The sequence below is a fragment of the Parasteatoda tepidariorum genome, chromosome 8 (assembly GCF_982258835.1).
Source record: "Parasteatoda tepidariorum strain Cologne lab strain chromosome 8, Ptep-v5.0, whole genome shotgun sequence".
Taxonomy (NCBI): Eukaryota; Metazoa; Arthropoda; class Arachnida; order Araneae; family Theridiidae; genus Parasteatoda; species Parasteatoda tepidariorum.
The window spans coordinates 19,379,976-19,401,839 of record NC_141762.1 but is presented as its reverse complement, the minus strand read 5'-3'; the positions used below and the strand labels follow the sequence as shown (position 1 = coordinate 19,401,839).

The 21,864-nt window shown below is 29.8% G+C and overlaps 3 protein-coding genes across 3 annotated transcripts; all 3 read left to right on the top strand.

Moving 5' to 3' along the window:
* Nucleotides 1–1,544: 1,544 nt before the first annotated feature.
* On the top strand, nt 1,545–9,003 carry LOC107442509 (single-strand DNA endonuclease ASTE1). Its single transcript, XM_016056095.4, has 2 exons — nt 1,545–2,000; nt 5,572–9,003. The coding sequence occupies exons 1-2, from the start codon at nt 1,843–1,845 to the stop codon at nt 7,298–7,300; spliced, it is 1,887 nt and encodes a 628-aa protein (XP_015911581.3). The 5' UTR covers nt 1,545–1,842; the 3' UTR covers nt 7,301–9,003.
* Nucleotides 9,004–13,678: 4,675 nt separating this feature from the next.
* On the top strand, nt 13,679–14,551 carry LOC147805770 (uncharacterized). The gene has a single exon (XM_087149473.1). It carries the CDS (start codon nt 13,679–13,681, stop codon nt 14,549–14,551), a length of 873 nt encoding a protein of 290 aa, XP_087005599.1.
* Nucleotides 14,552–15,065: 514 nt separating this feature from the next.
* Nucleotides 15,066–21,864, top strand: LOC147805769 (single-strand DNA endonuclease ASTE1-like). Its single transcript, XM_087149928.1, has 2 exons — nt 15,066–15,334; nt 19,486–21,864. The coding sequence occupies exons 1-2, from the start codon at nt 15,174–15,176 to the stop codon at nt 21,326–21,328; spliced, it is 2,004 nt and encodes a 667-aa protein (XP_087006054.1). The 5' UTR covers nt 15,066–15,173; the 3' UTR covers nt 21,329–21,864.

Sequence of the window (21,864 nt, the reverse complement as noted above, 5' to 3'; positions counted from 1 at the left end):
ACCAATCGACAGGACTAGGACTTTATCTTGAGATATCTTTCGATAGATGAAGGTAGACTTAGTCGATAGTTATATCCAGGGGCGCTGGCAGCGGGGTGCAAGAAGGTGCATTTGCACCCTCCTGGCTTTTTTTTTAAACAATAAAAGAGATACAGAAAAACAATTTTGTTATAAATTTTTTTGTTAAAATTTTTTTTATTCAAAAACAAATAATTACGTAATTATTGATTCATAACAATTACAAAATTGTTTAATCAAACAAGAATTGTAATCGTCTTGTTTGCTGTCCAAATTCTGCTTATAACTTTTTCAATGAATTCTGAGTCATCTTTGATTCTTTTCTTATGCACACTGAGCATGCACAAACTTGTCAGATATCTAAGCTATATTTTTAAATTTCATTTAATGGAATGTAAATGATATTATATTTTTTATTAGTTATTTAGTTTAACAAAGGTGTATAACACAAACTGACTCCTCGCAACTGCAAAACTTCATCAACGAAATAAATAGCGTGCACAAACATGCTAGTATACGAAACTACTGTTTGTAGTTATTTATGTTGTAAAGTCCGTTGCTGTGCCAGTGCCATCAGTACAGTTTCTCGTGGCAAAATTTGCAAGTACAAGAAATTCGTACTTTTTTAAAAATATCTTGATAACAGTGAAAAAATGTATCTTGAAAAAAATTAACAGATGAAAGTATATGAATAACAAAACAAAATGTAATAACAGAATATTTAAAAAAATTTTTGGCGGGGGAGTAATTTGTTAAACTGGGTTACACCCCCTTTTATATTTTCGGCCGGAGCCCTTGGTTATACCCCTTCAATGGTGACCCGCGAACGTGATAAGAACTCACCAACATCGATGGATGGTTCACATTAATCAATTGATTAGCTTAAAATAAAGAGCTGCAAAATAATAAAAATAATCCGGTGAAGTAAATAATAGTTTCTTGGTCAATAAACAAAAAACTGAAGGGGGGGGGGAAATGAGCCAAATGATATTAAAACGAAGAAGAAAATAAAATGATAAAACAAAATGAAAATAATAACAGCATAAATCAACTAGTGGTGTTCGTTCATCGAATTTTATCACAGATAAAATTCTGGAAGGGGAGTAATGAAGCGTAACTACCATTATAAATATTAAAAGCTAAAATCAAAGACTTGTTAACTTGATTCTATCATGAGGTACTTTTTGATAGATGATGTTTGACATAGTCAATAATTAATTATCCTCAGATTCTTCTTAAGAAAGAATTTTATGGTATTTTTTTCTCCTTGGAGATGTTTTGCTTCAAAAATGAAAAGGCAGTTAACTGAATTATTAAACAAGTTCAATTCATTTAATACAAGTTAGACTACGTTCGATTTTGATAAGTGTCCTTGGTGGAAAAAAACGATATACACCTGTTCAAATGGGAATTTTCCCGTAGCGCGTCATGAACTCGTGAGTGGGTGTAATGCATTTTTATTAGAATTATTTATTATCTACACCGCTTGTTAAAATCCTTTTCAATTGATTTAAGCAATGATTTTCAGTCGAATCAGTAAAAAATTGCGAGAGGAGAGATTAAAATTGAGAACTTATGATGATAAAAAAAAAACCTGATAAAGAAATCCTAAACTTATTTTAAAAGCAGCTAACAAAGATAGAGTGATTTATTGTTTCGGTTAGGTTATTTTCCCGTTGTGTTATTTACCGTCCCAACATTTATTTCGTTCCTTAACTAATGATTGACGCTAAAGTTTTTATCTGAATATGATATGATTCCTGATTGTATTTAAACGGAAGAATTGAAGAAAGTTCTTAACTTGTGCTACTTTTAAAGTTTAAGATGGGAGTTCGTGGTTTAAGCAGATTTATTGAAGAATGTAACTTGAGTGAATTTTTCGAATTGCGTAATACATCAGTTGTTATAGATGGATGCAGTCTTTTACATTGCTTGTATGCTTACAGTGGAGCTGCTTACATATACGGAGGAGATTATGATGTGTAAGTTTTCCTTTATTTACTATTTGTTCATTATAATTTTTACATTATATTTGCATTACACTATGAGGAAAAAAATTCTTTTCCTCGTATCGCTTTATAAAAAAATATTTACTTAAAGTAAGGTTTAACTCATACACGTGGAGTGGAATTCAGTTCAGCATTTGATTTTAGTGTATGCATAAATATTTATAGAATTATTAATTATTTTGAAACTATTAAATTAATTATTATTTATTTTTGAAATATCTAGTAAATTCTTAATCAGCTCCAAATACTTAATGAATTATTAATAATTTTGAAAATATTTAATGAATTATATTTATTGGGAAAATAAATATAATGAATGCGACGAAAAAAATATTTTCCTCGTATCATTTTATCAATAAATATTGACTTAAAGTAAGATTTAACTCATATGCGTAGAGTGGAATTCGGTTCAGCATTTGATTTTAGTGTATGCATATATGATTTCATAAATTATTAATTATTTTGAAAATATTGAATTAATTATTATTTATTTTTAAAATATTTAGTAAATTATTAATCACTTCGCAAACACTTAATGAATTATTAATAATTTTGAAAATATTTAATGAATTTTATTTATTTGGAAAATATATTAATGAATGCGAGGAAAGAAATATTTTCCTGATATCATTTTATCAATAAATATTGACTTAAAGTAAGATTTAACTCATAGGCGTAGAGTGGAATTAAGTATCAGATCAGCATTTGATTTTAGTGTATGCATAAATTGAAAATAATTATGCTTAATTATGATTTTTTTCGAAATGAGAACGAAAAGTACCAAAAACAAGCGTTGAAAAAGGTTATCAGAGAAACGTATATAATTACATTATTGTTGAATTTGGTTACTATTATTTTAATTTTTAAGGTTTTGGGTGTAACAATAACGCAATTTTTATAAATAAATATCGACTAAAAAAGCATTTTTGTCACATTTTGCACTTTCTTTCTTCGTTTGAATTTTACTTAAATATCTCTTTAGGGGCCGTTCAAAAAGTACGTACATCCCGAAGGGGGGGGGATTTGCTATTATGTACGGTTTTGTACGATGGGGAGGGGGGTATTATACAAAGTACGTACTTTATAAACATACACCAAATTTAAATTTGACTTCATCCTACACACTCCTTAAGTAAATATTTAATTTTATTTAAAACATAATTATTTTAATTTTTATGAAAAAGGGGGGTAGACTAATAAAATGTACGTACTCTAAGGGGGGGGGGAGTAAGACCGTATGTACGGTAATGTACGAAGGGGGGGAGGGGTTTAAAATTTCTCCATTTTTGTGTACGTACTTTTTGAACGGCCCCTTAAACAAATGAGAATATTAAATAAACAATTTCATACAAATTACAAGTATTTAATTACAAGTTTCGAATACCTTAACTGGTTAAAAGAAAAGCATTTTCCAGATCCCTAACCTTCTACTGAATACCTCTTGGGAACTGCTGCGCCACTAACAGCCAGTTGCTTCAATCTAGGGGTTGTGCAACCTGCTACCCGCGACAGAACCTGAACATAAAATAAAAGCTATCATAATTTTTTTTATTTATTTATATATTTATTTATTTATTTATTAAATATTTTTTTTTTGAAAAATAAAAAAAAATCAGAAATTTTGCATTGCGCATTTGAATTTTTTACGCGCACAATCTAGTTTTTCGATCATTTTTTTTTATTTGGCTGGTTATTTCTATGCATTTCCAAGTTTTAAAACTTTCAATAATAATAATATGATGCGACATGATTACGATTATATTAGTATAATATAATTTCGAATTTCAGTAATTTCTTTTGAATTTGAATTTTAAAAATGACTCTATATTAGCATTCCATTTCATTCTTTAATCTTTTTCAAGCGTATTTTCATCAGTTGTCCGATTCCCCCGTACTTTTTTTTAAAATTTTTATATTATCAATACGATATTGTAACGATTCTCGAGTTTCGAATCGTGCATTCTTAGAATAAATCACTTTTGACGTGCTTTATTTGCGTCAATTCTATCGTCCTTTTCTATCGTTTTTCGGCACTTATTGCTGGGTACTTCTCGAGCAATTCTGTTTTTAGTTTGTAGGAATACCGCGGAGCATTTTTTTTTGTTACAAGAGATTTTTCCACAGACCATAGATGCTTTTGCATCACTGATTTTAAATCTGCAATCGGTTTTTTTCTTAAGCTACAGTTTTTTAAAAGGACATTATTTTTAGTCTATTTTTTATCAAAATGTACAATTTTTCAAATGTGATCTATAACAGAGATAATAACATAAATGTTGCGACTCTAGGGGAGTTATGGCACATCATCAGGATCAAAACTGCATAGGAACCCATATCCAGAAAGGGCGTTTATCTGTTATAAACTGTTTCTTCAACTACTTCTGAGCTATTCATATCAGGGAAGCGCTGCGAACCGCCTTCACCCACATTTCCGGGTATGGGTTCCTATGCAATTTTAATACATATAATGTACCTTAACTCCCCTAGAAGTTTGTCGTAACATGTAACATTCGCGACCGTTTGTTATATATAACGATTTTAAACTTGTACATTTCGTCTAAAAATGTTATTTTGAAAAAATCTGTAGCTTTACGAGCAAATCTAATTTCAGATTTGAAATTCCCACACCTGAATTCGGCAACATCAAGTTCTTGTATAAATGTAACCAAAAAAAGTTTTTCTAGTGTAATTCTTTGACAAAAATTTGTTTTTCAATATTTAAAATAATTCTGTAAGACAAACTATAGCAGTGTAAATTAATAAACTTTACAAATAATAATATACTATTCAATACTTTCAGAAACTTTGAGATCATACCCATCAGTCGAACTGCTGTATTTAAATTGCACCAATTAAATTCCTAATTTTCTAATGCATTATTTCAAATGAATTTTCATTACAGTTAAAAAAAAATTACAATGAAAAGTACATTTTATTCTTTGGCTAGCAGTAACTGTGGTTCAATTGATATGGACTCTAATATAAAACTGAAAAAAACTCTAAAATAAAACTGAACAACTTTCATTACAAAGTAGGAAAACACGATTTAAACAAACAATCTTAGGCCTGACAACCTTGTTCGTTGTCGGTCAGAATAAAAAACTAATTTTAGGAAGGAAAAGTTTTACGAATCCATCTCTGAATTAACACAAATAATAGACAAAATAATAAGTTCTGACGTTTCATTTTTATTAAGCAAAAATATTTCTTTTAACACTAATTTGTTTACAAATAAAAGAAAAAGTAGATCGATGATTTGGCCACTGTTTTGGCTTTTAAGTAGCTGAAAATTTTTAAATCTAGACGTATGGCGAAGATTTTAAAAATTTGAATTAGTTTTGTGTCACTAACCTCGCGAATTTTCTTCCATTTGAACAGTTTGATGTTAAATAAAATTTATATTCATAAGACAAATAATATAAAATTATTATACATAAGACAAATAATATAAATATCAAAAAATATGTATATGAAATTTGTTTGAAATCATAGATTTGCGTTATCTCTTTAAATTATTCTTCTAACAAATTTTGCTTTTTTGCAGGTACGCTGCATCCATCATAAATTACTTCTCTTGTTTGAAAGAATGCAACATTAAGCCAATCGTTATTTTTGATGGAGGCTATGATAAGTCAGATCGCATGCTGCAGAAACTACTTGAAAGACAAAAACATAAATTAGAAAATATTGAAAAATTCTTAGAGAACAAGGAAAGTTCTGCAGAAGTTCTACCCATCAATGCTTTTGAAGTTTTCAAGAACATTCTATCAGAAATGGGCATACTCTATGCTCAATGTGATTACGAAGGTGACAACCAAATGGCAAGCCTTGCTGTGCATTACGGTTGTCCAATCTTAAGTGAAGACAGCGATTTCTATATATATGATTTACCTAATGGTTTCATAAGGCTAAATCACATCGATGTTGGTGTCAAGACCAAAACTTTGTGGAATGGATCTAAAGTGAAATATTTATCATGTAAAATTTATTATTTGAATTCTCTTCTATCGGTATTCCATCTAAGAGACATAAATGTCTTGCCGTTATTGGCAACATTGGCGGGGAATGATTATGCGTCCCCTTACGAAGAATTCAAACAGTTCTATAGGCATCATATGGCTACGATCCCTTTTAGGAATAAGTTTCGGGGACTTTTTTCTTGGCTGCGATCCAAAACACTTGATGAAGCAAAAAGTGAAGTTTTAAATTTGATTGAGTTAGAAAAGAGGGAAACCGTGAGATACATTATTGAAAATTCGATAGAAGATTACCAAATTAAACATACTAATTTGGTGAACATTCTTGAGTATTTGAGTTCTAACGTTCATGAAGCTTTGATTGAAGAAACCAGATTGGTTACATCATGTGGAGAAATGCTTCCCAGTGAATTTGTTGTGGCTTTCCATAAAGGTTGCCTTCCTCCCATTCTAATGAACATAATTACTTTACATCGGAATATATTATTACCACAAATCGATGACTTCTCCAAAAGCAGTAGTTACACATGCTCACGTTATATTCGACAGGTTATTTACGGCATACTTTTACACCATTATTCAAGAAACAGCACGCGGCACATTCGTGAATGTCTTCGCCAAATAGAAGAATATGATAGAAATGGAAAAACCGTACAGAGAATTTCAGTGGAATATCTCTTTAACCTAAAAAATGGCAATTCCGTCTTAAAGTTGAGTGACATACATACATTAAATAAAGATCAACTTCGAAGTTTTATGTCGAATGTTCTGGAAGTAAGTGGAGATTTTGTCTCGGATGTTCCGAGCCATTTACAATTATTTTTTATTTGCGTAAACTATTGGCTACTGAAAAGCTCGCCAAAACCGGAAAAAGAATCTTTACTCGCGCTTATACTTAGCTTGATATATTTCCAAGCTAAAGAGATTCTGTTTGAAACATCAAGGGATGCTGTTTTCCCGAGTGCATCAATTTCTCAACAGGGTGCCAATTTAGTTCATTCAAATCTTAAAAAATATTGTGAAAAGTCAAGTAACAGCGATGAATTCTTCAGTTCAAGCATTGTTCACAGCTTCAACCAACTTCAGGCTTGTATCTCAGATTGCATTGCTCTGAATTACTTATTAAACGTTCCTTTTGAGCCGCTAAAGCTGCATAAATTGTTCAATGGTACACTGCTTTACAACTTAACTAAAGAACTAACTCAGCAAAAACCAAATTTATTTATCAGGCAATTGCTGGGTATTGAGGCATCTAAATTGTTTGATATGCTGCTCAGTAAATTTATTGATATTTGATCCTTTTTATATTACGATGTTTAAAATTTCTTTCAAATCAAAGTCGATATTCGAGTGAAAAGAAAGATTATTTTCTGCCGAATCACTTTTACTTCAAAGTGTAAAATGCAATTTTCTATACAAAATGAAAAGAGAAAATACTAAAATCTGGGTCAAATCCGCGACATGGAGTTTTTAGATCTCAATCCAAATTCCTTTAACTTTGGAAAACTAAATAGTCGATTTTCCCTCGACTTTTCGAACGATCCATTTCATATTTTTCACGTGACCCCATTATTCTTTATTTTAATAATAACACTTAGGACTAAATTTTTTGTTCCATTTATGCAAATGCTTGATATTGCCTAATTCGGGTGAGAGTGTTTCAAATTTGAAATTAGTTTTGCTCCTAAAGATAGATTTTTTAATGACATTTTGAGTCTATTTTTTGTTGAAATGTTCAAGTTTAAAAACAATAATTATAAAAAGGACACATAAATGTTACGACAAACTTCTAGGGGTGTTAAGGCACATCATCAGGATTCTGATGATGAGCCCTAACTCTCTTAAAAGTTAGTCGCAACATTTATGCGACCCCCTGATATTTACGTTTTTACGCTTGTACATTTTGACAAAAAAATGGACTAAAAATGTCATTAAAAAAAAGATGTAACTTGGAGAAATAAATCGATTTCAAGCTTGAGATCAGCGATACTTAAGTATCTTAGATCAGATTTTAAAAAAATTTTAAAATCTTGCGCAACAGAAAACAACAAAAAATTTTTCTCATTGTAATTCTTTTATAAATGTTTTAAATAATTCTATCTAAAAAACAAACCACAACAAAAAAGTAAAATTTTAAATAATAAATTTACAATTCCCGATTTTTAGAAACTTAAAGAACATTCTTACTGAATCTGGTTTAGATCGTTCTGCTAAAAATGCACCAATCACAAGTCTTAATAACTAAACATATATTTCATACGGATATTTATTTTGATGACAAAGTTACTATAAAAAACACGGTTGGTGCAGAGTTCAAAACAGTTTAATTAAACACAAAATTTATGGAAAAAGAGAAAACTGGAATATCTCCACTCTTCCCTTAAGATTAAACAGATTAAATTAATTCGTCTGTTTTGGTACGATATCGTCAGGATATGCATAATCAGCGAGCTCCAAAACTTCAAGTCAAGGAATTCATCCATTAAATGTGTTTTGCAAAAAAAAATAAATGGTATGTGTTATTATCCAAATATGGTATGCATATTTGGATGCCAAAATTGAAGCACTTATAAACATTTATTAGCAGTTTAATTAAAAATCCGTTTTTGCTTAAAATGTATGTATTTTTAGTTTAGCAGAAGATTAATAAAAATATATTCAATTGATGGTTTGTTCGAAAGATTAGGTTTAATGAATGTGTCTAACATTTTATCCTGTTTTTAATTTTTCTGCTCCGCTTGCAGAATTATGAATATAATTCAGTTGGATTCAGAGAAATAAATTATGAATGTTTGAATCGTTTCTTTTCATCACTTATGAACCTTGTCTGTTAAAGAATAAAATTGTTGTAAAGAAAAATTTGTCAATTCAGCGAATTGTATCACCTATCAATAATTATAGATTTTTGTTATATAATTTTTCACTATGCTATAGGTTTGTTTATTTTATGTTCAATATGCTCTTGTAATAGGCAAAATAAAGTTTAAATAAACTTCAAATTGAGAAATATTTTGTAGTTGTTATTTTTTCTCTACAGTCACATTTGCTTGTTAAAACGCTTTCTCTTTCTTCTTTAATTTTTGTCCACGTATTTCGAATAACCATGTTATTCCGCATTATACGACTTTTTGGGAGAATAGCGAATAATGAAGCCTTATTATTTTTTTTAAAAAAAAAGCATTTAAATCCAGTACATCAAAAATTGCAACAACAAAAAAATTTCGAAATACTTTATGTTATTTCAATATAGTTGAATATTTATTATAATGACGAAATTTAGTGTGGTTGTTGTTGTATGGTATAATTAAAGACTAAGATGAAATCAGGATCATAATTAAAGTTTTATTCAGTAACAGTTGCAGAACTCGAGATACAAAATTAAGAAAATTTCATTTAAAAGACTTTTTAAGTGAAATAATAAATTATGTATATTAATATCAGTGAGAACATGCCATGGAAGATAAATCCCCCATGAACAGCCTAATCAAAAATCAAATTAAAAAGTGATGGAATTATTCCCAACGGAAAGTTAGGAGCATGTAAAGAGGTCCATAGTTGGCGATTTACCGAAAAATAAAATAGCCAAAAACAATATTAAGTTTGAAAAATAATTTATCAATGCTAATCGCTAAAAAGACTGAGAATTAGTATAACCATATAACTGAAACATTTTTACGGTAAGAAATATAGTTATAAATAAATTTTGTTTTCGATTTAGTCTCTACAGTGAATTAATGAGTTGTACATTAGTATTGAAATAAAAAAGTTATCCGTTACATTGATTTTTAAGAAAAAAATAAATTATTTTATATTCTCTTTTTATAAAACGAATAAAAATTAAATAATTGGTTTCATTGAATTGAAATTCGGTTAAGAATGATTTAAAAAAATATATATAAGAAATTTTAAAGGCTAGGAAATATGTTATACCTATTGTGGCATCACAATCTTGTTAGTAGATGTAATTATTCGAAGGATATTTGTATTAATCTATTGGAACAAAAAAAAAATTCTAAATTGGTTAATTGCTTAAGTATTTCGAATCCTATATAAGGTTTTGTATTTAATCTGTTACTGAGTTTATCTGTCAGGTAAGTATATGTTGAAAACGAGTTGTCCAAAAATAATAAAGCTTTAATGAACCTTTATTTGTTTTTCTTGACGAAATAGTATATTTTCTGTTATCACAGAATCAGAAGTATATGTTTTAAAAATAGCTTTTAAAAAAACTTTTACAAGATAACACATAAATGTTTCTTTTTGTAGAAAGAAATTTTGTGTTTGCCTTTTTTCCAATGAGTTTGTCAATGTTACCAATTTTTTTCGGGTGTGGAACTTAATTTTAATTTTTTTCGGGTGTTTCGAGACTTAATAAAATTTATTAGCATTTGCGAACATATTAATTAACTAAAGACTATTATTAATTTTGAATCTATGCAATATTCCAAATTTTATTAATTATTCGGAAAATATTTAGTGAATGAATGAAAAGTTAAATTTCTTCATCATATCGTTTAATCAATAGTCTTAAAAATAAGTCCTTATGTCAAACAGTTGAATTCGCAGAAGTTTGGAAAGTTGAATTTTGGTTCATGCATAAACTGAAAATAGATCAGATTAAAATATGTTTTTTTTTAAAAATAAAAACTTAAAAGAAGAAGAAAAAATTTTATCAGAAAACCATACTTCTTCATAGTTGAATTTGGTTATTTTTATTTGAAGCGAAATATTACTTAATGTTTTCCTAAATGCATATAAATGTATACATCCACTTCATAATTCATTCATTTTATTGTTATTAAGAAATATATAGTTTCAAAATTTCTTTCCCTAAGCATAATAATTTCATAAAAATAACGGAAATATTAAATAAAAATTGTATTATTAATTGTGCATAAATTTAATTACTGGTTTCGAAAATCATAACTAGTTAAAAAAATTCCTTACTCTCGGAAATTCTGTAACCCTTCAATGAATCCCTAGCGTTCGAGAAAAAAGCCATTTGGGAACAACTGTTCTAGAACAAAAGTTCCCAAAAGTTGTTTCTGTGGGATCCTAGGATTCCGTGAAAGGATACCAAAACCTCAGGGGATAGAACACTAACCTCCCAATGAGTTGACTCCCGTTCGAATCTCAATAATGGCTGGTAGCTACGAATTCCGCATCAACCACAGTGCTGACATAAAATGTCCTCTGTGGTAGACGGATCGTGGCTTAGAGTCCCCTTACCATCAAATTAACAGTCGGAGGTTTTCTTGGTTTTCCTCCACATGTAACGTAAATGCTGGTTAGTTCCATCAAAATATCCTCCACGAAGTCAAAATTTCTTTCATTTCTTAATATAGGAGTTCAATTGCCTTCCGGATTTGGTTCGAAATTACAAGGCTACAGAGTTGAACATTGGTAGTCGTAAACTTAAAATTGGGACGGCTGTTCAACGACGGTTATAAGAAAGGTTTCCGTAAATTAATACTATTTAACCTCTAATGATTGATAATCAGCTCATAAAACTTTTCGCCAATAGATGGCGCGGTTTTCAATTTCCATGAAAAACTTTTATTTTTATTTAATAGAAATTAAAAATATTCAGTTAGAAATTGGTTGCAATTGAAATCACAGGTAAGCCCATTTTGATATCATTACAAAAACATACTAATCTAAACATTTTGGAGCCACCAGTGAGGACTTCTATTTATAAATAAATTCAAAATCTAATATTTATATAATTTAATGAAGATAAGAAATCAAAATTATTATCATTTGAAATCGAAAGTCTTATATTTATATTTAATGACTTGCTGCTATGATTATGAATCGATTAATATTAACTTTATAATAAATAGAACTTGAATCAAAATTTATGTTTAGTTCGTGTGATATATTTTTTAAATATTTATGTCACTTTAATCTTATTTCGAAAGTTAAATTTTCGTTCCTAATTCAAATCAAATAATTGCGGTCAAGGTTATCATGACTTCCTGCTTTTCAAATCCGAAGTGAAACTCTTAAGTGGAAAAGAGGGTTCCCCCTAAATCGAAGATACCGAGAAAAAAAAATTCTGTTCCCTATATGCTAGATACTCAAGTTAAAGAAGTTTAAAGAAGAAGTTAAAGAAAGTCAAGTTTAACCAAACCAATCAAAATCAGCCGCCGACAACACAAGAGCTCACACGGCCAAGTACAAGTTCTGAGAATAATCCAATTTGTCTAACAGGTCATATGACTGATTCAAAATTAATTTTGCTATCAACAGCAATTGTAAGAGTTAAAAAATAGTCGAGGACAATATGTTAACTGTCACGCTTTAATTGATGGGGGTTCTCAAGCTACTTTAATCCCAGAATCATGTTGCAAGAATTTAAATCTTCAATTTCAAAAATCTAAAAATACAATCTTAGGATTAGATGATAAAGTTACTGCTCTTGCAACTAGAAAGGTCGCTTTGAACTTTTCGTCTTATTTTAGTCAAGAGATCTTTAATGTAAATGCTCTTGTTGTTAAAAATCTGTAATCTGCCTAACTTTGAAATCTCAGAATTTGATTGGCCTCATATTCAAGGATTGAAACTAGCAGATCCTACTTTCTATATCAGCTAACCTATTGATATAATCCTGGGGGCTGACATATTCTCTGATTTAATTCAAAATAAAAAAATTTAAGGCATCCAAAATCAACCATCTGCTTTAAATTCAAAACTAGGTTGGTTACTGTCCGTTCGAATTTCTGCTGATTCTAGGAGTGAAAGAAAGAGTATGTCATTAATTAATTGCCATGCATTAGTCGAATTAGATAATGTTGTGAACAAATTCTGGGAAATTGAATCGATCCCAAATGCTTCTACTTTATCTATCGATAATCAAAAAGTCGAAAAATTCTACATTCCAACAACAAAAAGAAATTGCGATGGTAGATACATTGTTAATTTACCTTCAAAGAAAGATAGATTTTCAGGAAATTTTCGGAATCAGGCAAAACAAAGATTTTTTTCTTTGGAAAAAATCGTTTCATTTCTCTTAATGACGTTCTTCATGTAGGTCCGAAGCTACAAAACGAACTATTCAATGTTCTTTTAAAATTCAGATGTTATCCTGTTGCACTAACCAGTGACATGGAAAAAGTGTTCCGTCAAATTCAAACAGTAGCGATGTGGATTACCAGCGGATCTTTTGGAGAGAACAATCTGAGGATCCATTACTTGAATTCCGATTGCTCACCGTAACATACGGTACTGCTCCGGCTCCTTATTTGGCTATTCACACGATTCAACAGTTGGCGAAAGATGAATCAACGCATTTTCCAGAAGCTTCTAGAGCCGCATTAGAAGATTTTTATGTAGATGATCTTCTAACTGAAGCAAATACTGAAGAGGAAGCTCAGCAACTAGTCAATCAAATGATAGAGCTTATGAAAAGAGGAGGATTTTCTATTCGAAGGTGGAATTAATCATCAGTCCTTGAGGCTTTACCACCTGAATTGCGCAACTCCTCCGGATTTCTACGCATTGAAGAAGATAATCTTGGGCACTATCTGAACTGCCAAGGAAGATACTTTCAGAATCAAAATAAATCCTACTTCCGAAGACACGCTGACGAAACGTCAATTTCTTTCTATTATTGCTAAAATTTACGGTCCTCTTGGTTTCCTGTGACCTACAACAATTCAGTTAAAAATCCTGATGCAAGAGCTGTGGAAAGAAAACCTCTCTTGGGATGATCCGTTGCCAAACAATATTGAAAAATCATGGTTTCAATTCAAAGATCAGATAGAACATTTAGCAGACATTAAGATTCCCAAATATCTTTTTGATGATCCATTAACAAAGCAAGTTCAACTAATAGGTTTCTGTGACTCATCTCAACGCACATATGCTGCGGTTTTTTATTTACGAACAACGTTTTGCTCTAGAAAAATACATGTTGCAATGATTGTTTCAAAAACAAGAGTTGCTCCTGTAAAATCAATATCGTTGCCTAGACTGGAACTTATGGCAGCTCTTCTTCTTTCACAACTTTATGTTGCAGTTCTAGAATCTTTGCAGAAAGTCATTCAAATCGAGAAAACTATTTTGTTTTCGGACTCTCAAATCGTTTTGGATTGGTTGAAGTCAGATCCTACTAAATGGAAAACATTTGTTTGTAATCGTGTTTCTAAAATTCAAGAATTGGCATCAGGAGCAACTTGGCAGCATGTAAAAAGTCAAGAAAACTCTGCTGATTGTGCTTCTCGAGGTGTTTCTGCATCAAAATTGAAAAATCATGATCTGTGTTGGACTGAACCACAATGGTTAAGACAAGATTTCTCATCTATTGCCTCATCGCAAACTGAAAAAGATCTAAAATGTGAAGAACAATCAGCTGTAGTTTTCAATAACATCGCAGTTTCTAACAAAAACAATTATATTTTAACAATCATTGAGAAATTTTCATCAGTTACACGTCTAATTCGAGTGATCTCTTGGTGCTTGCGATTTATTAACAACTGCAGGTCAACTAAATTTTCTGGCGTACTTTCATCTAAAGAAATTGATAGGTCCATAAAGACTTATTAAGTCATTCAAGAATCAGAACTTTACCAGGAGCTTAATCATCTAAAAAAATCAGGCCCCTCTCCCTAAGAACAGCAAACTCCATCATCTAAGTATATTTTTAGATACAGAATAATTAGAGTTGGTGGACGATTAAAAAATTCAAATCAAAATCAAAGGCAACAATCCTGCCTAGTATCTGATATAAATAAGGCTTAACACATATCATAATTTATGTGCATTTGTAGCATTCATATTATTCTATATCCATTATTGCTATAGTTTCTCAACAATCTATATGTATATATAATATTGATCTGACTGAATTATTATCATATTTTTCTAATTCTTTTATTATAAATTATGATTTGAAGAATAATTTTCAAATTATCGGCTCTTATTTTATCAGAAACTAACAGATTACATATCTCTTTAACAATAGCAATAATCAACGAAAGATAAAAGCTACGATGACTTTAATCAAATAAATTTGCATCACGTCAACGATAATCTAATAATTAGATTATAATGCGTTTAACATGACAGTTTTTCAACGTATATTTAGAAGTATATTTAAAAAAAAAAAGCTTTTCTATTTTACCTTTGGAGTCCTACTAATTATTTCCTTTTCTGTTCGTAAACAGAGATGGGTGTGAGAGGTTTATCGACATTCATGGATGCTAATCCGCACCTCACAATGCCCTACAAACTTCATGATTGTACAATTGTTATTGATGGAAATAATTTACTCCATTTTCTGTACTCTTTTAATAAAATTAGTTATGTATTTGGTGGAGACTACATCACGTGAGTATATTTTTTTTCCACACTGAGTATTTCCACTGTGAGTATATATATATATATATATATATATATATATATATATATATATATATATATATATATATATATATATATATATATATATATATATATATATATATATATATATATATATATATATATATATATATATATATATATATATATATATATATATATATATATATATATATATATATATATATATATATATATATATATATTATTGAACACTTCGGGTGACTACCTGGTCAGACTTTTTAAATAAAAAATGTCGAGATTTAAAATCGTGCAGTCAAAGATCATGAGAATATACAATTATAAACGCATATTGCACAAATTATACTGGCTTTAATTTTCACCTCTTATGTGTACATGTTTTCACCTCTTATATTTTAACTTAATCATTTAAGAAAAAAAATAATTTTTCTCTAATATTGTGAGTGTTTGTTCAATTCCGTAGCTTAACGATCCAAATTATTTAAATATCGGAAGATAGATAGATTTAAATAATTATTTAAATCTATCTTAGGCTGTCCTTTAAATGATCTTCATAGCTATATCAGGTTATGTTATATAATTGAGTATGTCTACGTGCGTCTATTTTTAAAACTAAGACTAAAAGTTTATTAGAGTATTCATAAATTATATTGATCAAAATAATCAAATATATTAGTAAATCAGAATAATTAATAAATTATAAAAAATCAATTTGTTTAAGTTATTTGTCAAAAGAGGTCACAAATTAAACAAACTCAAATTAAAACTGTGTGAAAATTAGAATAATTGTAAAACGGTCATAGTATACATTGTGTGAGAATTACAAATGCCTAGAAGCATACATTTTAATTGTTCTATTTTTTAGCTCGTATAAGAAAATTTCTCATCTTATTACTTTACTTAATTTGTGCTGTAGTGTTTTTCGAGGATTTTCTTTCATCTTTAAAATAGTAAATATATAATAATTTTTAATGAAAATAAAATTTTTGCATCCGTAAATTTTTTGAAAAATGTTTCACTATCTCATGCATTATTTTGGGTCCTGTTCATTTTCAACTATGTTTAAAGAAATATTTCTCGTAAAGTAATTTAAAAAAGGGTTTTGAAAACGTGATACATATTATCCTTTAATAATTATAATAGTTAAAAAGGATTATATTTTTCAAAGAATTTTAAAAAAAATATTACTTTTTATCTATTTTTTTAATTATAACTGAAATTTATAAAGTTTCAGTAAAAACAGAAACGCAATTTCATAAAATCTACGAGCAAGTCTTGAACTATTTCATTTTGCATTAGTTTCTCGTTATGTATTGCTTTCTAAACGTAATATAATATAATATAATATTAATGTTTAATATTAAGTCGATTCTACATAGCACACTACATGTTAATAATTAATTTTTTGTTATATTTAAACGTATAATTTTTACTTTTCATTCCAATATTATACACAAACAATGTAATAAGTAATGAAATAGTAAAATAAGAAAAGAATGAACCGTATAAATGCAAAATTATATAATATTTAAAAATACTAGTGGGCTGCGCCCCCTGCTCGCTAACGCTCGCCAACCCCCGAAAATTGCAACGCAATCTTATATGGTTTGCTTCGCAAACCAAGCTCGCTTCGCTCGCTACTAACTTAGGTGCATTGCAAGTGCACAAAATTCTAAGAATTCAAAACAATCATTCAAATCCATATAACAACTTTTTTTAAAAAAAAAAATTACATCTTTTTAGTAAATACTAAGTCATTAAAAATTTTTTGAATTTAAATAAATGACATGTAATTCGTTAAACGTATTAGAAATGTGCTATAGTATAAAATCTTAAAGCGTAACAGCACGACCGAGACTCATTTTTCAATGAATAACTAATAACAATAATAAAACAAATAAATTCGTGATATAAATCAAAAATCGTCAAATAAATTCGTAATATATAAATTCGTGAAAAAAAGCGCTTTCGACAAAATATTAAAATAGAGATCTATCGACAAAGACTACTCACTTCTGCCTAGCTTAACAGTATGAGATTGCCGCAGCTGATAGGGTGAATTTCGGAAGAGATTACATTTGGTGTGAATGCTCTCTCTGGCTATTTCAGTTTCCGTTTTTAAAAGCGCTATATGTTGAGCCTCCTGAGCTAGATTTGGCATGTGACATTTTTAGCGGCAATCATTGGTTGATTTTCTAGCGTTGCCATTCGGGGAGTTGTAATGAGGCTTTTTTTTGTCCCCGTGTAAGAGAAATATATATAATATAGATTCTTCCATATAAAATAAAATTCACTCTAACCTATTTCGTCAATCTGAAGTATGTTTCTCATTGAAGCTCCGACAATCCAGTAAAAACTTTTCCTCTATTTACTCTTCTTTTATACCATAATATATCACCAATTCCAACATTATTCATATTTTTAAAAGAATAATGAAAGTAAGAAATAATTAAAATGAAGAATAGTGAAAATTAAAAAATAAAAAATAAATGAAAATGAGAAGAAAAAAAAAGATTTTGGAAATGCAAGCAAATTTCCCCCAGCGAAATCAATTCACACATTAAAATGTTAGGCTTTTGAGAAATAGCGTTTAACGTTAGGGTTTTGCCAAACGTAATGCAAAAGCTGCGTTTAACGACACGTTATTTTTTTTACGTTGATTTTCCCATATTTTCTGAAAAGTTCTCTATTGTTTTCTTCAGAGAATTCCGTAATGACTGTTCTCAATACACAAGTTTGCAATTTTTGTTAAAAGTGAAGTGAATTTTTAATGGTTTGGGGAACACAAACATCTACAAAAAGACCCTGTTTGGTGCCCCCATTGTAAATGTCAGGGAAAAAACTCAAGATAAATTTCATTATGGCTGTTTTTGGAAGCTTTCGAAGAATATGTTTTTCAGAACTGCTGTGAATGCATAACAGTTATTCTTGATTGTTAGGTTAATTTTTCCTGTGCTTTGCAAGCGCCCTCTATTTTAATCATGAAAATGGCATATCAATATGAAGAAAGACTCAGCTTTATGAAAATGAAAAGCATTTGGAATCTAATTTTTCAACATTTGTATAATTACTCCTAATGTCTCCTCTGGACTCATAATTTGCAAAATTTTTAAATTATTCATTAATTTTTAGTCTAGATGAAAATATCTCACATAACTGATTATTTTTTTAAAAATATTTTTTATATTTTTTAAACGTTCTATTCCCAAATAATTATTTGTTTTAAGATAGTATATATAGTTTAAAAATATAGTTATGCTTTAAGTTACGAAATGAGATACAAAAACGCGAGATTTTTAACTTGCTAAACAGACATTGGTGAGCTTTCTCTTGGTTTAGTTTTTAATATTAACATTATGTCAAGCCGGTGCAGGTACCGCTAGGGGTTAAAATTTGTCTTAAAACTTCCGGCACTACTTCCGATTGATTTTTATGCCTAAGCTTGAAAAAGCGCGCCGTCCAATATTATTATACCTGTAGTGTTTACATTACAATACGCCTTTTCAGTCTAAATTTCAGCGAAACAAACCAAAAATGAATTCGAAAGTCACCAAAGCATCCTATTATGTTATCCGTAAATATAGCCAAATAAGGGATAACACTCAAAACTTAACAAACCTTACACTTTATTTATAATATGCTAATTAATTTTCTTAAATTTGTGACTCATGACCTGTTAGAATTTATAAATTACAAGACAACTCTTATAAATGATTAAATTACGGGTAAATTTAAATACAAATCACAATAATAAAAAACTCCCTAGAACATTAAGCCTGTTCACACATCGCCTCGTAAGCATAACATAAGCGGAGGGATACACAGGAAGTTTTCTGAATTTCTTCCGGTTTTAAGAAGCTTGTTATTGTCTTCATTCGGTCAGCGGATACATAATAAATTTAAATACAAATCACAATAATAAAAAACTCCCTAGAACATTAAGCCTGTTCACACATCGCCTCGTAAGCATAACATAAGCGGAGGGATACACAGGAAGTTTTCTGAATTTCTTCCGGTTTTAAGAAGCTTGTTATTGTCTTCATTCGGTCAGCGGATACATAGTACACAATTGCAATCGTTTCCTGTTTTAAGTCAGATAATCAAGCAAAATGATATATTCTTTCCTTCTATTACAGATACACCTCTAAAGTTGGAGCTTACTTTTCATCATTTAAAAAGTGCAATATTAAGCCCATCGTAGTTCTTGATGGTGGTAAAGATGATTCAGATCGTTATTTACCAACTCAGATTGAAAGATGGAGGCAACGGGTTTCCCGAGTGAAAATCGCATCGGAAACTGGCAAAATTGAAGAGCCATTTCTCCCTATAAATGCCAAAAGTGTTTTTAAAAACACCCTCTTCAAACTTGGTATTACATTTGTACAGTGCGAATTTGAAAGCGATGGTCACATGGCTTCACTTGCGAATCATTTCAACTGTCCAGTTCTTAGCGAAGATAGTGATTTCTATATATTTGATGTAAAAAATGGCTACATAAGAACGTCAAGCCTAGGTAGTTGCGATGTACTGACATCTGAGGATAATAAAACCAAATACTTAAGTTGCAAGATTTATCATATTAATAAATTCCTTTCATTTTATCCATCCATTAACAAAAGCAATTTACAGTTACTAGCTTGCTTGGCTGGTAATGACTTTATAAAATATGAAGATTTAAGACCCATAGCATGGTACTTTTATCCCCAACCAGGGCAGAAAATTGAACAAATTCTAAATTACTTAGGCACTCGCGAATATGTTGAAGTTCTTGGAGACATATTAAGTTTAATTAATAAAGAAAAACAAGAAGCGTTTAAAAGATTGTTGGATTATTCTGTTAACTCTTACAAAATCAAAGTTTCCAACTTATCTTACTTATTTGACAACAATAACATGCTGTCGGATACCAAACTACTTCCAACATCGCAATTAGTGGCTCCTTGTGGAACGCCTTTTCCTAAAGAATATGTGCGTAAACACAGCCAGGGGCGTTTGCCCCCTCTTTTTCTAAACGTTATCAACTTACATCGATCATTCATGCGTACTCAAGTAGGTGATTTTGTTGACAGAAGTAGCTATAACTGCAGTTGCTTTGTCCGTCAAGTTATTTATGGTATACTTTTTCATCACGAAACTGCAAGTACAAACATGAAAGATCATAAATCACTATGTTTACTTGATGTCGATGAATATGATGTAGATAAAGGATTTGAAATATTCTTCAAAACTAAACCTATGTTAGCTCTTCCAAGTGGAAAACCTGTTCCACATTTACATCAAATTAAGCATATGGATAAAACAGCGCGACTGGAGTTCTTAGCAGAAGTTATTGGAATTAAAACATTCTATCTGAAACATTTTCCAGAGAAATTACAGCTTTTGTTTGCTATCATATGTTATTGGCTGCGAAACTGTTCACCTAAGCCTACTAAAGAATTCTTTTTAGCCTTGTTGTTATGCATCACTCATTTTTATGTGTTGCATGAATCAGTTTTAACATATCCTATTTTACAAGACAAAATCGATGCTGATCTTTCAAAGATGTATTATTCTCTTAGAAATATCACATCGAATTCGGCGAAAAAACAAGCCGAATTTGCACAAACATTTCCACGCGACACAAAGATAAGTTTGCAACATCATTTCGATGTGTATGTGATTCACAGCTACAACCAACTTCAAACTTGCTTCAAGTACTTGATGTCATTAAATCAACTCTTAGAATCACCTTTGAAATCTATTAACTCTGAGAGCATCTTTGAAGGCTCAATGTTATGTAGTTTAGCAAAAGAAATTGAATCTAATCCTGAAAGCGACATTTTTATAGAATTGTTCCTAGGAAAAGAAACGGCAAGTCAAAACGTATTCAATATAATGCTGAAAAAAGTTTTTCAAAACATTCCACCAGGTTTTCCTTGGAGGGAAACTCCTAATTGGAATTCAGAAAAATCAAAATTTTTCCGTAAACTTGGATTTTAAAATTATTATTATTATTTATTGCTAACGAACACGAATGTACATTTGTTTTTAAAAAGAAGGTGAAATTTGAAGACTAACTATTTGAAGAACTCAAACTAACTCTCTTATATAATTTTATCAAATACTGTTTAGATTGTTATAAATTTTATTGTTGAACCATACTAACTTTCAAATTTGCTGTCATCTTAATGTACCCCTTACTTGATATCTTATTTTAAATTGCTTACACGATATAATGTTTGAAATTTAATGGGGACAAGATTAAATTCAGCACCTTATTATGGTTGCAGCAAATTTTCACCGCATTATGGTACAAAGTTATGGTTCAACGTTGAACCGATTTTATGAGAGTGTGGAATTAATTTCTGTTGCTTTACTGACATTCTTCAAATATTTTTATGGCTCTGGAACAATTGTTTTAAACCTTGAAAGTGACAAATAATTTTACATTTAATAAAATATTTATAAAAAATTTATATGTAAGTCAGTATCAATGGAAATAAATTGAGAAAAAATCCTTTTTAAAAGAAATGTTC

Excerpts from the sequence above, each read along its gene's own strand:
- LOC107442509 (XM_016056095.4), top strand. The coding sequence starts at position 1,843 with ATGGGAGTTCGTGGTTTAAGCAGATTTATTGAAGAATGTAACTTGAGT. Across the intron at positions 2,001-5,571 it reads TACGGAGGAGATTATGATGT|GTACGCTGCATCCATCATAA; the intron begins GTAAGTTTTCCT and ends GCTTTTTTGCAG.
- LOC147805770 (XM_087149473.1), top strand. The coding sequence starts at position 13,679 with ATGCAAGAGCTGTGGAAAGAAAACCTCTCTTGGGATGATCCGTTGCCA.
- LOC147805769 (XM_087149928.1), top strand. The coding sequence starts at position 15,174 with ATGGGTGTGAGAGGTTTATCGACATTCATGGATGCTAATCCGCACCTC. Across the intron at positions 15,335-19,485 it reads TTTGGTGGAGACTACATCAC|ATACACCTCTAAAGTTGGAG; the intron begins GTGAGTATATTT and ends CTTCTATTACAG.